Raw genomic sequence first — 16,654 nt, 5'->3', positions numbered from 1 at the left:
GCATGAGCATGCTGAAAATGAGTTGCCTCTTGATGTAGAACTTGTGCTTGAGAATGTAGATCATTGGGTACGCAGGTCTACTCATGTCAGAAGGTTGATACAACGCTTTGAGCCCTCTTTGCATCATGTTATGTTGACAGATGAGGGAGAGCCTCTTACGTATAAAGAGGCAAAGACATGTGAGTCAAGCAGTAAGTGGGAGCTTGCAATGCAAGAGGAAATGAAATCCTTGTATGCAAATGATACTTGGGATCTTGTGCCATTGCCTAAAGGGAGAAAGGCTCTTCCTAACAAATGGGTATACAAGATTAAAATTTAAGATTGTGGATGAAAAACCCAAGTACAAGGCAAGATTGGTTGCAAAAGGATATGCACAGAAAGAAGGAATTGATTTTCAAGAAATCTTTTCTCCCGTTGTAAAGCTTACAACTTTACGTGTCCTTTTTGCTCTCGTTGCGGTGCTTGATTTGGAATTGAATCAAATGGATGTAAAGACAACGTTTTTGCACGGTGACATTGAAGAGGACATATACATGAAACAACCTGAAGGTTTTGTAGTTCCTACACGTGAGGAACTTGTATGCAAACTGAAAAGGGCTTTGTATGGTTCGAGACAATCATCACGGCAGTGGTATAAGAAGTTTGACACTTTTATGCTGTCTCAAGGCTTTAAACGTAGCCATGCAGATCATTGTTTGTATACGAAAAGGGATGAAGATGGTAGTCCCATCATACTTGTTCTCTATGTTGATGACATGCTGCTTGCCGGGAAACATAAGACTAGTCTTGATGCTCTAAAACGTAAGCTAAATTCAACATTTGCTATGAAGGATTTGGGTGATGCAGAGCATACTTTGGGCATGCGTATTAAAAGAGATAGAAAGCTGAAATTGATGTTTTTATCTCAAGAAAGGTACATTGCAAAAGTACTTGATAGGTTTAATATGGTTGATGCTAAGCCTCTTGGAGTACCTTTACCTCCATACACTAAGCTTAGGAAAGCAGATTGCCCAAAGGATGAGGTAACATTGAAAGCAATGAAGGGAATCCCTTATGCATCAGCTTGTGGTTCTCTTATGTATGCTATGGTTGCCACTCGTCCCGACATTGCTTATGCAGTGGGAGTTGTTAGTCGATACATGTCGAATCCTAGCAAAGCGCATTGGGAAGTTGTCAAATGCATTCTGAGATATTTGAAAGGTACACAATCAAAGTGTATCTGTTATGGAAAAAGTGACTTAAAGTTGCAGGGATATTGTGATGCAGACATGGCAGGTGACATGGATACCAGGAAATCTACCAGTGAATATGTATTTGCCATTGCTGGTGGTGCAGTCTCTTGGTGTTTTAGGTTATAGAAAATTGTGGCATTGAGTACTACTGAGGCTGAATATATTTCAGCCACGGAGGCTTCAAAAGAGGCCATTTGGTTGGGCAGACTTGCAAAAGAACTTGGCATGCCTGCTCATACACCCGTTGGGTTGTGATAGCCAGAGTGCTGTCTATTTAGCCAAAAATGCCATGTTTCATGCGCGTACCAAACACATAGATATGCGGTACCACTTCATACGACAGGTATTGGAGGATGGTCTAGTCAGCTTGACTAAGATCCATACACAGGATAACCCTGTAGATGTTCTTACCAAGAGTCTTGCTAAGGCTCAACATGAGCATTGCATACAACTGGTGGGAGTTGGTTAACTTAAAGGCGTCATTTATGCTTTTAAGTGGGAGGTTGTTGGGTTAAAGGCCTAAATAACCCCTTTTTGTACATTTTTATACTTTGTCCAGGTTAATATGAACCTGGACACATTTTTTAAAGGTCACTTATAATAAAAGTGGGAAAACCCAAAACTCACTTATTGAGTTTTTCCCAAAAACGTGAGCTCTCTCTCTCTCTCTCTCTCTCTCTCTCTCTCTCTCTTCGTTCTGCTAGCGCTTCCCTTTTGCAGCACAGTGCCTCCGCTTCAAGCCTCAAGGCTTGCACATCTTCGCGTGCTCTATCACTTGCACACACTGCCGCGCGCTCATCAAGTCCAAAAACGCTGATTTTGGGGGCTGTTTCTGTGGGTCTTTGACGTTGAAAATCTGCAGGTTTAGGGCTGAAAACTAAGGTTCTTTAGGCTGAAAACTGTTGGTCTTTCCGGGCTGAATCTGCTACTTTGTAGGGCTGAATTTGCAGGTTATTCATTGCTGAAAATGCTGCACTGCTGTGGCTGAAAACGTTGCAAAACTGCAAACGTTGTGTTCTGCAAAAAACGCTAGTGGAAGGGATATCTAAAAACGCTAGCTGATGGGGGGATTCTGTGGCGATGGTGTCCTGATGCAAAAACGCCAGACTGATGCAGTGGATGGCGATGGTGCTTGATGAAGAAAACGCTAGAGGGATGAGTCTTGCCTGGAGGGAAAGTCCACCAAGTTCTTGTTGAGAAGTTGCTTGCTGAGCTTGGCTCCTGTTGCCTCTTCTGCCAAATAGTGCTAGTCTAGGTTTGCTTATATACAAACTTACTCAATTTACCCTACCTACTTTCCAAAAAAAGTTACTTAAAAATAATAAGTGAAAAATGTCAAAAATAGGTAAAATAGGCTAAATGCATTGGAAAATTCCCCTGATGGAATCTGATGGATTCTGATGGGAATGCTTATGATCATGCTGTGTGCAACCAGAGGATATGCATCTACACTAAGTGACTGGGCATGCACGGTCTACGAATAGACTCACAAAAGTGCCAGATCACTTCTAAACTAGACTAACTGGACTGACTGAACCCTTGTCATGCTGTAGCTTGTCCACGAACTAGGGTTAGATGTGTCACGTGACACCACGAGGGACTGTTGCAAAGGGAGACGTCTGTACTAGTAGAGGGGGTCGCAAGAAAGGCTGCCCCTCTCTCGCCAAGCGACTCGTGGCAAAGGCGCTGCCAAGAGATCTCCTAGCAGCTGGGGATGGTCCTGCCCCCTGGGTCGACTGTGGAACTGGAGCAGGAGGGGGGGTGGAGGAGCAGGGGGAGGAGAGGGGTGAGGAGGAGAGGCGGTGGGAGCAGGAGGCCAGGGGGAGGGGGAGGGGGAGGGGGGGGGGGGGAGGGATGAGAAGGGGGGGAACTCGAGGGGAGGGGGGGGGTGTCGAGGGTGAAGTTGAGATGGGGGCTGGAGCAGGGACCTCATCCTGCTCAAGAGGACCGGATCGGTTCCCCGTGGAAACCCACTGCTGCTGGGCAGGCGCTTGAGGACCACTCTGAGTGCCAGGCTGTCGTTGTGGCCCCTGCCGTGTCGACCACGAACCTGCTGCCATCCCTTCTCCGTTGGAGCCCCAAGCTCGGAGGGTGGCTTTGCCTGTGTGCTCTGTCTCTGCCTGCGGCTGCTGGCCAGCCCTTGCAAGCTGGGCCTGGGCCTGTGGTGTAGGTCAGGGTCTCCTCCGCGAACAGGCCTTCACAAGATGGCCCATCTGTCGAGCACTGATTCGGGAGGCCCGAATACTCCACGCTCTGTCTAAACCAACCCCCACTCACCCGAGGAAGTAGGATGACCGTCGGGAGAGTGTGACTGTCCCTAACCAGAACGCGAACTGAGGGAATGCCGGCCGCCTTGCGGCCACCTTGGCAGCTACTGAGGCTGCCGTGCGAGGTGTCTCCAGGACAGTCCCAATCGCTGAGCCTATCCTGGACAAAAGTGGTAGGTACTCCCTTCGTAAACCAGGAAAGCAGACGGATATGGAAATGTCTGCCTCCTCTACCAGAACATTTTAAGCAGGGTCAAAACCATGTCTCCACTGTCGAAAGTGGGCTCGAACTACTCGGATGGTCAAGGGGCTCATGACGATGACCTTGGACGCCATCTCGGAGGTCTCAAACTCGATCTGATAGTAGCCTCGTCCGAGGATCTGAACATCCAAGATCTTGCCCACCTCTGCGAGAAGGCGGGCTTGGGGTGGGCAGCGTACAACAGCAGCGAGTGATCAATTGGTGCTTGTTGATATGTTTCAATTAAAAGAACAAACAAGCCTCCATAGGAGTTAGTGCAATCCTTTGCGTAGATGGGGAAGGGGGAGGGTCAGAAAAACCTCCTGGTGGGAAAAACTCTTCTTCGCCACTCCCATGCTCACCACCTTCATGCGAAGTATCCATTCCGCTTCGGGTGATCCCTGAGATCTTTGGTTCTTAAGTTCACGAGGAACTTGGGTTCTTGTGAGTCTTGGGTTCTTGGGTTCTTGAGGTGCTTGAGGGTCTTGAGGTTCTTGAGGTTCTTCTTTAGCTTGTAATCTGTGTTAGAGAAGGATCTTCTCTTTACCCGAGCTCTTCTCTTTCCTGCGGGCGCACCCCTTGGCGGTCTTGCGCTCACACCAAGGTTGCTTTTTCCCACCTCACGTCGATTGGCTGGCCGCTAAGTGCACTGTCCGCTCTCAATGAGTGAAAAGAGGCACACGGGGAGGCTAGACAAGCCCTTCTTTCTTGGGTTTCCTATCACTCTTCAAAAACACGATTAGGAATCGACACGCCCAAGAGGACTTGGGTTACGTGCGACCGCAACAAACAAAAAAATAATTTCTGTGGTTCTTGTGGTTCTTTCCTTGAGTGATACAGAACACTGCTAAAGCTCTGATACCAATGTAAGGTGGAGCGGAAGTGAATGTTGAACTTTGCTCAAGATGAGTGCTCGGAACTGTGCTCAAGGTTCGTTTTTATTTACGAAAGGGAGAGCCTTCCGTTCCTTTAGTGAGAGAGTGCAAGGGACACGAACAAAGTGAATGATAGTGGAATGAAGGTGCTGAGATTGAGAGATAGAGAGAGAAGAATACGACACCAAAATGTTTTCAAACCCTCCTGCGAAGGCCCCACTCTATATAGCGAGAGCGGTCTCCTATTGATTGCCCAAATCTCTACAATGCTATGGACTTGTCGACGATGTCGACGACGAGATGGGCTGAAATCTGAAAACGCTAATGGCTGAAATCTGCAAATCTTTATCTGTTGAATTCTGACTCTATGTCGATGACGATGATGCAACGACGACGTGCTGAAAACGCAGATGCTAAAATCTGCGTTTTCCAGTATGAATATGCAAACTTTGGTGGATCTGACCGTGCGGCGAGGATCTGCTGCGGGAATGTGAGATCTGCGAGGTTCAGGACTTCTACTATGGTGTCTTGATGCTGAAAACTGAAAACGCTACTGCTTTTGATGATCTTGTCGCGATGAATCTGCAAAATGCTAGGGGACTATGCTGATCCAAAAACGCTAGGGCTGATTTGGGGTACTGCTGCAAAAACGCTAGTGATCTTGATCTGTCTGCTGTCGCCAGGCTGCTACAAATGCGAAATGCTAGGGCTGATCTGCAATGGAAGAAAACGTTGGCTGTTCTTGGCTGAAAACGCTAGGTCTTCCGCCCGGGGGGGGGGGGGGGGGGGGGGTCTCTTGCTGAGAAGGTGCACTATGAGTGTCAGGTCCTTGCTGCCTCTTCTGCTAGAAAGTGCTAGCGCTAGGTTTCTTATGTACTTGCTTATCAAAATTGCCCTACCCAGTTTCCCTGTAACGTGCAGTGGAAGTGAATGTTGAACTTTGCTCAAGATGAGTGCTCCGAACTGTGCTCAAGATTCCTTTTACTTACGGAAGGGAGAGCCTTCCGTTCCTTTACTGAGAGAGTGCAATGGACACATACAAAGTGATGAACACTGTGAATGAAGGTACATGAGACTGAGAGAAAAGAGAGAGAAGATTACGGCACCAGAATGTTGTCAAGCCTCCTTCGAAGGCCCCACTCTCTATGGCGAGAGCGGTCTACTATTGATTGCACAAGTCTCTACAATGCTTGGACTTGCCGACGACGTCGACGACGGCGAGGAATCTGAAAACGCTAATGACTGAAATCTGCAAATCTTTATCTGCTGAATTCTGACTCTATGTCGGTGACGATGTTGATGGTGACGATGCGACGACGCGCTGAATTCGCAGATGCTGAAATCTGCGTTTTTTGGGTTGAATCTGCAAACTACGCTGGATCTGACTGTGCGACGAGGATCTGCGAGGTTTGGGACTTCTACTGCTATGTCTAATTGCTGAAAGCTGAAAACGCTGGTGCTTATTGAGGTTCTGTCGCAATGAATCTGCAAAACGCCAAGGCTGATCTGCAAACCAAAAACGCTAGGGCTGTTCTCTCTTGCTGGAGAAATCTGCTGACGCCAGGGCTGATCTACTGTGTTGCTGTGGAATCTGCTAACGCTAGGGCTGATCTGCTATCTTGCTGTCACCGGGGAGGGGTCTTGCTTGAGAAGGTGCACTGTGCATGTCAGGCCCCTGCTGCCTCTTCTGCCAGAAAGTGCTAGCGTTGGGTTTTCTTATATACTTCCTTGTCAAATTGTCCTACCCAGTTTCCCAACAAAAGTCACTTAAAAATAATAAGTGAAAATTGGCCAAAATAGGGAAAACAGGTCTATGCACTGTAAAAATGCTTCTGATGGAAATCTGATGCTCATGTTGTGTGCAACCAAAGGATACGCATCTACTCTAAGTGTCTGGACATGCACGGTCTACGAACAGACTCACAAAAGTGCCAGAACACTTCCTAAGCTAGACTAATTGAACTGAACTAAACCCGTATCATGAAGTAGCTTGTCCATGGACATATAAGGCTAGATGTGTCACGTGACATTCCCAACAAAAGTCACTTGAAAATAATAAGTGAAAAATAGCTAAAATAGGGAAAATAGGTCTATGCATTGTAAAAATGCTCTTGATGGGTTCTGATGGAAATCTGATGATCATGCTATGTGCAACGAGAGGATATGCATCTACTCTAGTGTCTGGACATGCACGGTCTGCGAACAGACTCACAAAAGTGCAAGATCACTTCTTAAGCTAACTGAACTGAACCCATGTCATAAAGTAGCTTGTCCTTGTACACATAGGATTAGATGTGCACGTGACACTTGCTCTGGCAACAGAGCAAGGGGGCCCTTGAGGGTGGTCGGGACCCAACATGCCGTGTCGTCTCTTTCTCTCTCTCTTTGCGTCTCTCTGATTCATTGTCTTCAATTTCAGTTTCTCTTTCAAGTGAAGTAAATCAACCCTTGTGTTTGTGTGCGGAGTACTGGATCCGAGCTAAATCCTTAAACACTTCCGCTGCGCCTGACACAAAAGAGAGTGGAATTTGAGAGAGAGAGAGAGAGAGAGAGAGAGAGAGAGAGAGAGAGAGAGAGAGAGATGACACCAGATGGGGTCCCAAACCCCCCCTCCAAGGGCCCCCCTCTCTATTAGAAAGGTATTTGCTTAAGATTGCACAAAGTCTGGTACAATGGTTCAAAATGATGTGATGCTTGACGACGATGTTGAAGCTAATGGGCTGAAATCTGAAAATGCTCTTGATGCTTGTGGCTGAAATCTGAAATCGATGTGGATGTTGATGGGAACTTTCAATGGCGGCGATGCTACGGGGCTGATCTGCTATTGCCGACGCCGACAAGGGCTGAAAACTGAAAAAACACAGAGTGATCTGCTGGCTGAAAAAATTGATCTGCCGTCTTGGCCGCGATGGAACAACCGACGCGACGAGAGAAAGGCTGATTTGCTGGGGTACTGTGGTGGTACTCCGGAGAGAGCCAAAACGCTGCTGCTGGTTGAAAACGCTGAGCCAAAACGTTGATACTTCTTGAGAAAAACGCGAGGAGATGCTTGGTATTGCGGGCATTGCTTGGTATTGCTTGGCTGTGCTCCTAGGTCTTCTGCCAATTCCTAACGCCCAAGGCCTCCTTATATAGGTGCCAGAACCTAGGTCGAGCTACCTCATGGATGCCCCATGATTTGGGCAATTGAAAAGTCACATAATTAATAGGCACCTCGGCCAATCTTCTGGGTTCAATTTCTCTTGTCCACTCTGCCAGCTCTTTCCAATTGGGCACGCCATGTCATCACTTAGTGAGATCCAGTTTGTAGGAGAGATCACTAATCTTATTGCTATTTTGGAATGGTCCACAATACCGCGAAGATAATTTCCAACATCGACAAGTACGTATCGTTTCAGAATCTTTTGGTACCTTAAGGTACACCCACATCCCCTTCTGGAGATTATGAGGCTATTGATGCTGGTTAGCATAAAAGGTGGTCTGATTTTGGGCGATCTTTATGCTTTCCTTAGCGACCGCAAGCATTTCTTGCATGTCATGCAAGAAATCGGCCACTGATTGCATCTTAAACCCGTGAGTCCAATGGTGATCAGTGGTTCCTACTCATAACTGTATACAAGCATGAATGGGCTATAACTTGTAGCTGAGAGCTTAGTAATGTTTTAAGCAAATAAATCTGTGGGAGATAATGTCCCAATCAGATCAAGGACGGGAGACATGCATGTAGCATATCCTCCATGGTTTGTTTAGTGCGTTCAATATGTCCATCTGTGTTAGAATGATCCGAGGACAACATGGCCAAGCGGGTCTCCAGTGTTTGGAAACCGGTTTGCAAAAAAATTGCCAGTAAAGTTGGAATCCGGATCACGAACAATTCCCGTGGGCAAACCATAGAAGTTATGTAAGTGCTCCATAAAGAGCTGAGCTAATCATGGCTCTCTAGGTGGTGCGAGTAGGAATAAAACATGCCTTTTTTGGGAGTCGATTAACGACGACCTAAATGGCATCATGACCACGATTGGTCCGGGGTGATCCAACTACAAAATTTTTAGTCCATTTCTTGTCGGGAATTGGCAGAAGATGTAAGAGCCGAGCACGCCTTTGACGTTCAGCTTTGCTGAGCCGACACTATGCACATTCTCGCACATACTTCTCAATGAAAGCTTTCATGTGTGGCCAATAGGAGTACTAGCTTGCAAAGGCCAAAGTACGGGGTATGCCAGGGTGTCCCGTGCTTGGAGCATCATGACACTCGAACATAATTTTCTTCAGAATATCCTCATCAATGAGCACACACACTTTGCCTTGTTTAAAAAGCAATCCACCATGAATGGAATACTTTTCCGCTATCTTTCTCTCCGTCTAGCCGAGGAGCGTGTGGACCGCCAATGGAAAATGCTCTTCAGGCTACGTCCCTCTTGGACTTGTCGCGATATCTTACCAAAGTGAGGATCTGTTTGGCAACGCCCCTTTAGAGAAAGATAGAAATTAGTTGAGATTTCAATGAACGAAAGAGCATTCACCTTCGAAATCCTACTAAGGGCAATCCTTCTCGTAGTAGAAGTGGCCGGTCTGATGGCAATCATAGCATCGATTCCTTGTTTGATCCTCGACATGAGAAGCCTTGTCTTTGCCATTCTCTCCACGAAGATGCAAGTGACTGATTTGAGGCTGTTGATGGAGCGAAGCGTTTAAACTTTGACGTAGAACTTCACCCCCGAGCTTGGGAGCCTTCAGCTAACGGGCTAGCCTCTATTGCAAGGGCTGGTGTCTCATACCACCAAGCCCACACCAAGCGGGTGTGGGTAGAGTTGCCAAGGGCCTAAAGTCCAAGTATGATGATCAGACAATATGGCTCACAAATGAGACCTCATCCTATTTATAAGACTTCTTAACCGCCCTTCTTAACCTCCCTTCAACTAAGGGTGCGTTCACATGCAGGTTGGTTCACACTCGCTAGACATAGCTCAAGCGCCCATCCTGTCACAAGACGGGCACCATGTGCCAATAGAAAAGAACAGATTGAACAGACTTTTAGCACTTCAATAACAATTGAACTGAAAGAGAGAGATGACACGTGACACGGAGTGGCGGAATTCCACCTCAGAGAGTATTGGCCCCAAACCTTGGTGCCCCTTTCGGTATTTCTTTATATTGCATCAACACAGTACAAGCCGGTACTCCACGCTCTGCACCTTCTCTAGGAAGCATGCCAGAGAATGAGCCCTAACCTCATATTTAAAGGCCCTTGGCCTGAAAAGTAGTTACAGTGAAAAGCCTTCAAAACTCAAAAGCTTCTGTTCCCAAAATCAATGCCAAAAGTTGCCAGCATAATTTACGAAAATCCGTACAGCCTGCCACGTCATCAACCAACGCAAAACGCGAAAATCCATACAGCTTGCCACGTCATCAGTCAATGTAATTTCTGGAACTACCGTACAGCTGCCATGTCATTAGCTTTGCGTGAGTGTGTGTGCGAGTCCTGCTTTATTTTAATCCCTTTATGTCACTGGGGCCCCATCGGACGGAGTCCCCATAAGTTGGTAGGACTTCTTCTTCTTTTGCTACTAGTTCTTCTTAGGGTTTAGGCCCCTCGGCCGGCATCTGCAAGTCGACTCCATTCTTTAGGGTTTTGACATGTCAGCAGTTTGTGACACATCCTCATGTTTGGGGACACAGATAGCCTCTCTTTCTCTCGGTTTGACCGTAGAGTAGGGGGCGTGAATCTATCCAAGATACATTGCTTTTACATTAGTGACCACATTTGTGATACGGGAGAATCAGTATGCATTTTGGTAGGTACCACTTGTTCCGATCAATGCGCCAATGATTTTTACTATGTAGGGGTGGCAGTGTCATTCTGCGCATCCCAAGGAGGATAGATTGTTTTATGCTAGTGACCACATATTTGCCATGGGAGGATCAATATGCGTTTTGGCTGTGACTACTATTTTCGATCATGCATCAATGATTTTTACTAGTGTCAGAATAGACAGAGGAGTGGCAATGTCATGTTGCGCATCCCAGAGAGGATTTTCTTGGATATAGAGCTCAAAGAGCAGATTGTGGTGCAGGGGGGCCATGCTGCTAGAGTGGCCAATGGCCTTGTGGAGCTTAGTCGTTTCTTCCTCTATCACTTGGCTGTGACAAGGGAGTGTCAGGTGCAGTGGAAGGGTTTAAGGATTTTAGCTCAGATCTAGTACCTTGCACAAACACAAGGTTACTTTACTTCACTTGAAAGAACTGAACTGAACACAATGTGAGAGAGAGAGAGAGAGAGAGAGAGAGAGAGAGAGAGAGAGAGAGAGAGAGAGAGAGAGAGAGAGAGAGAGAGAGAGAGAGAGAAGACGAGAATTTTAACGTCGTAGGAAACTATCTCAAGAGACCTTAAGGATCTATTCGACGAGGAGAGTTGAACTCAAGACTTGCTATTCAAGAGGGAAATGGCATAACGAATCTAAAGGTTATACCATTTTCCTCTTCTTATTAGCACACACCCACACACACACCCGAGAAGAAGAGAATTTTGAGGTCATAGGAAACTATCCCAAGAGACCGTAAAGATCTATCCGACGAGGAGAGTTGAACTCAAGACCTATTATTCAAGAGGGAAATGGCATAACCAATCCACCACACTTGAGAGAGAGAGAGGTGCAGCGGAAGTGAATGTTGAACTTTGCTCAAGATGAGTGCTCCAAACTGTGCTCAAGGATTCCTTTTACTTACGAAAGGGAGAGCCTTCCGTTCCTTTAGTGAGAGAGTGCAATGGACACAAACAAAGTGGATATTGTGAATGAAGGTGCTGAGACTGAGAGATAGAGAGAGAAGAATATGACACCAGCATGTTTTCAAACCCTCCTCCGAAGGCCCCACTCTCTATGGCGAGAGCGGTCTACTATTGATTGCACAAATCTCTACAATGCTTGGACTCGCCAACGATGTCGACGACGATGAGGATGACGACGAGACAGGCTGAAATCTGAAAACGCTAAGGGCTGAAATCTGCAAATCTTTATCTGCTGAATTCTGACTCTATGTCAATGACGATGGCGATGACGACGATGCAATGACGACGCGCTGAAAATGCAGACGCTGAAATCTGCGTTTTCCGGGCTGAAACTGCAAACTGCGTTGGATCTGACTGTGCGGCGAGGATCCGCTGCGGGAAGGTGAGACCTGCGAGGTTTGGGGGTTCTACTGTGGAAACTGATTGCTGAAAACTGAAATCGCTGGTCTAGGGGCTGATTCTGTTGCGAAGATCTGCAAAAACGCCGAGGTTGATCTGCAAACCAAAAACGCTAGGGGCTGAAATCTGTCTTTGCTGAGGAAACTGCTAACGCTAGGGCTGATGTGTTGTCGTTGGGGAATCTGCTGTCGCTAGGGCTGATCTGCTGTGTCTTGTGGTCACCGAGGCTGATCTGCCATGCAAAAACGCCAAGGCTGATTTGTGGTTGCAAAACGCTAGGTCCTTGCTGCTGTGTTGCAAAAACGCTAGGCCTGCTGGGGTCCTGCTGAGAAGGTGCCTGTTGAACCGAAGTTTCTGCTGCCTCTTCTGCACAAAAAGTGCTAGCGCTAGGTTTTCTTATATACTACACTTGCCAATTTGCCCTACCTAGTTCCCAACAAAAGTCACTTAAACATAATAAGTGAAAAATGTAAAAATTAGGGAAAATAGGTCTATGCATTGTAAAAATGCTCCTGAGACTCACAAAAGTGCCAAATCACTTCCTAATCTAACTAAACTGAACCCATGTCATGAAGTAGCTTGTCCACGTACACATAGGGTTAGATGTGCATGTGACACACACACACACACACACACACACACACACACAGAGAGAGAGAGAGAGAGAGAGAGAGAGAGAGAGAGAGAGAGAGAGGAGAAGATAATTTTTAACGTTGTAGGAAACTATATCAAGAGACCTTAACGATCTATCCGATGAGGAGAGTTGAACTCAAGACCTGTTATTCAAGAGGGAAATGGCATAACCAATCTACCAGACTTGGGTGATAGAAAGGTTATACCATTTTCCTCTTTTTATTAGCACCCCCCCCCCCCCCCCCCCCCCCCCTTTGAGAAGAAGAGAATTTTTAACGTCGTAGGAAACTATCCCAAGAGACCTTAAAGATCTATCCAATAAGGAGAGTGAACTCGAGACATTTTATTTAAGAAGGAAATGGCATAACCAATGTACCATACTTGGGTGATAGAAAGGTTATACCATTTCTCCCCCTCCCCCTCCACACACACACACACACACACACACACTCACACACACCCAAGAAGAAGAGAATTTTCAACGTCGTAGGAAACTATCCCAAGAGACCTTAATATCATTTTTGCTTGATTTCGTTCTTTGATAGGTTTTTGTGTGTCTTGATTGTATATTTTCTTGCTAAAGTTTAGGCTCTCTTTTAGTTCGCAAATTCAGACTTCTTTGGCCTTATGAAGGTTTATGTAAGAGTTTTAGACAGCAGGAAGGTGCTTACTATTACCTCCCTCAGAAATTGGAAGCATCATTTTTTGTCTCCTCCAGCGGTGGAGAAGAATTTGAAGCATAGGATTGGAGGCAGTATTAGTCATTACAAATTTTTGCATACATGTGCTCAATTTTGGTCTTTTAATTTTGTTTTGATAATATCTTGTCTTTGGGTTATACTCAAAGCACTTGGAAGTTAACTAGATTCTTGTCCAGGGATTGAAATTTGAAGTTAACTAGCTCTGTTTTTGACTAGCTTCTTGTCCAAGCTATGTTATAATAGGGTGTGTTCGGGAAGTTAACTGGCATTTCTCTCAATAATTCGTGGCTCCTCATTCTGCTCCTAGGTGGAGAAAATCACCACTTCAAGGTCATACAACTCCCTTTCAACTTGAAATTGCAAGATGCAGCAACCGCACCAACTCAAACAGTGAGGGGCAAGCGCATGCCTGCACTTCATGCTGCTCACCATCTTGGAATTCAAGTGATAGGGACAGCGGCAATCAATCAGGTACTCTATGTAGCTAGCTGCTGTTCACTTGTGTGTTTTATTAGGTGAAAGAAAGCCCATTTTGAGGTATATGATCCTGAACCACCTATGAATCTATACAGGCCAATTTTATGAATTGTTTTTCCCCGGAAGTTCGAGAAAGGTTTCCGGAAATCGGAGAACGGCGGACTGAGGCCCAGTGTGCTCTTCAGTTCGTACGGACAACCCCGGGCCTGACATTGGGTGTAGTGGGAATGCGCAACATCATGCATGTTGAAGAGAATTGTTCCTTGTTCAGATACCCAACGTCCCCTCGTCAATAGTCCTCACTCTATTCTGCATGTAATTCTGTCCTTTGACATATTGTGTCAGCAGCTTGCTGTGAAGCTTCAAAGAACTGACTTGACCTTAACATTTATCCGAATAGGAGGGTTTTTGTTAATAGCTACATGAAGTGTGCTTTTGTATGGGTCCAGTTCAGCTGAAGTTTTTATACCAAACTTCTTTAATAGGCAAGAATTCCGTCCTTCGGCATATTGTGTCAGCAGCTTGCTGTGAAGCTTCAAAGAACTGACTTGACCTTAACATTTATAATAGGAGGGTTTTTGTTGATAGCTACATGAAGTGTGCTTTTGTATGGGTCTAGTTCAGCTGAAGTTTTTATACCAAGCTTCTTCAATAGGCAAGAATTTGTTTCCGCATTTTCCGGATTGTTGTGTGCGCTTGCATCTCATACATTTTCTGAACAGAGTTATTTCTTTTCTACCTCAAGTTTAATTTAGCTTGAGATTGTTTAAATTTACTTGATTGGAACTTTGGCAAGTTTGATATAATAGGTCTGATATATTAAGCTGTGGCCCTTCCCAAGTTTGCTTTAGTATCTTTGATGAAGTTTTTCTTCGAGGCCTCTCAGGTCCATTAGCTTGAATTTGAACTTGTTGCTTCTTAGCTTAGCAAATGCACAGAGATGCAGAGTAAACATATGGCAACATGGTGATAGAAGCTTGCAGGCTGTGCAAAGTAGGGAAGAGATCGACAAATGAATTAATGCTTCCAGGTTATTAGCCCTCCTTTCGGGTCGGTTACACAACAGTATCGATGTGGTTTTTCCCATATGAGAATGACAAGCTTTTCAGGTTAGTTTTGGAAGATCCAAGTTTGGACATCATGACTCTCCAAGTCTCTCAAACACCCATGAAAAGTGGCTAATGTCAATTGCTTTTGATGTATCGCCATGCGACATGATTGTACACACCTCTTGTTTTGCTAGATGTGGCTTGTGCGGTTGCTTATTGTTTTGCTCTTGCAAAGATGTTGAAATACAAAAAAAAGAGTTTAAATTGCAACAGTGTTTTGGTACATGATAAGCATTTTCATACACATAAGTAATGCTATTTGAGTTATTGTTAGTTTTGATGTTCTTGTGATGGTATGGCAGTGTCAAGCTTGCATTGTGCATTTTGGACTTGATTGTTTTCTGAAAGAGAGCATTTCCGAAACAAATCATTGACTTTGAGTTTAGGTGGTGATTTCAGGCTTTATATATTGTCGTCCGAAGTTCTCAATGAAGTGTTATGGACAATCACGATCATAGTGGCCACCCAGTTGTGGAGCTTCACCTAGATGTCAATGCTTTTCTCCTTGTTAATTTGTCAGTAGTGTAATTTGCAACCTCAAGCAGAGGGAATGAAGTTTGTGGTGTGGTCACTGAAGAGTGGAGAGGTGACTACATTTTTTTTGCCTGATCAAAAGCAGGTACAATTTTTGCGACATTCAGTCTAACCGTGTGCTCAACCTCTTAATGAATCAAATCCTGTATCAGATCTTGATAAGAGCTCTCTGTTGCAAAGGACACAAGCAAGCTGAATGACCCATTGATACTAGGGTGACCTCTCTCTTGGGCCTTGCTCACATTCGAACTCTTCAAGTCAGAAAACTGGCCCTATCTCTATAAGGTGAGGAATAACATCCATCCATCCAGGGCTTAGGGAAAAGATAAGTTCGCTTTATACAAAGCTTGTTCAAAATGAAAAATGGCCGGCTCAAATTTGGGCAAGAAGGTTCTCAAGCTGGTTCAAATTATGGAATTTTTAGTTATAATTGAAAATTCTAGTGTGATTATCCCTCTCAAATTTAGAGTTAACTTGCTCATATGCGTGTGAAAAGGTTCCAAAGCCAGGTCCATAGAAAATGTTTCCCGAGCCTTGCATCCATCCCAGGGGCACCATGCATGACACAACGAAATGGGTGTGTTTGCTATAGGCGCTCTTGTCTCACAACCTTGCCTAAACTCGTATCCTCCTTTATATGTTGTGTTACTCTGCTTGGAAATACAAAAAACGAGCATGGTTAAACTTTTGCATTCCCCACCAGGTGAAGGAATTAGGTATACCTACCAAAAAGGCCAATCCAATCCATAACGAGGCTCTTGAAAACCAAAATTTCTCTTACTAGACCATCCTCCAAGAGATGTAAACGCACCAACTAGTAGAAATGAGGTACCATTTAATGCAAATGAAGCAAATTTTAAAAAGAGGTAATCATAATTCTGATTACTTTTGATTTTCTACACCACTTAATCCACATACTTGATGGAGCTGTTGCAAAGTTCACTTTAGGGAACAAACGTCTATTTCTAGGGCTAATTTATCAAATCCCTAGGACACCTCTTGAAAAGTTAGCTCGACCCCATCCACTATTGAAGATGTTTATCTACATAGCGGTATTTCCACCGTGCATCTATTGTAACATGGCAAGCGTAGGAGAAAAAGAGCTTTGTCCCTATACATATATATCTTGAAATGAAAAATCAGTTGTGACTCAATTGTCTCCCCCAATCATCTGGCAAACTTGGGCTACACTTTTTCTCCTTTGATTCTCAGAGGAGGAATTGGCCTTTTTGGGAGAGATTGTCGAGTGATTTAAGGATCTAATCTTGAAAACTGGCATGGCACATCGATGCCATCAAGGGTTTGAATCCCTCTCTCCTAACATTTGGATCAATCATAAAGGAGGCAAAGGTGATAGTTTGGATCTAGTTCGAAGAGGTTCTCGTCCAATACGTTACAA

At 45.1% G+C, this 16,654-nt stretch overlaps 1 protein-coding gene across 1 annotated transcript in view; it reads left to right on the top strand.

Moving 5' to 3' along the window:
• The window catches only part of LOC147449185 (uncharacterized), a 30,101-nt gene extending 15,898 nt beyond the window's left edge, over positions 1–14,203 (top strand). The window contains exons 5-6 of the mRNA XM_086521729.1: positions 13,443–13,606; positions 13,708–14,203. Coding sequence (XP_086377855.1) covers positions 13,443–13,606; positions 13,708–13,908 — 365 coding nt within the window. The 3' untranslated portion in view covers positions 13,909–14,203. The remainder of the gene's footprint in view (positions 1–13,442; positions 13,607–13,707) is intronic.
• Positions 14,204–16,654: the final 2,451 nt, after the last annotated feature.

The sequence above is a fragment of the Adiantum capillus-veneris genome, chromosome 10 (genome assembly GCF_014529385.1).
Source record: "Adiantum capillus-veneris isolate H3 chromosome 10, ASM1452938v2, whole genome shotgun sequence".
Classification (NCBI taxonomy): Eukaryota; Viridiplantae; Streptophyta; class Polypodiopsida; order Polypodiales; family Pteridaceae; genus Adiantum; species Adiantum capillus-veneris.
This window is presented reverse-complemented; position numbering and strand designations above follow the sequence as displayed.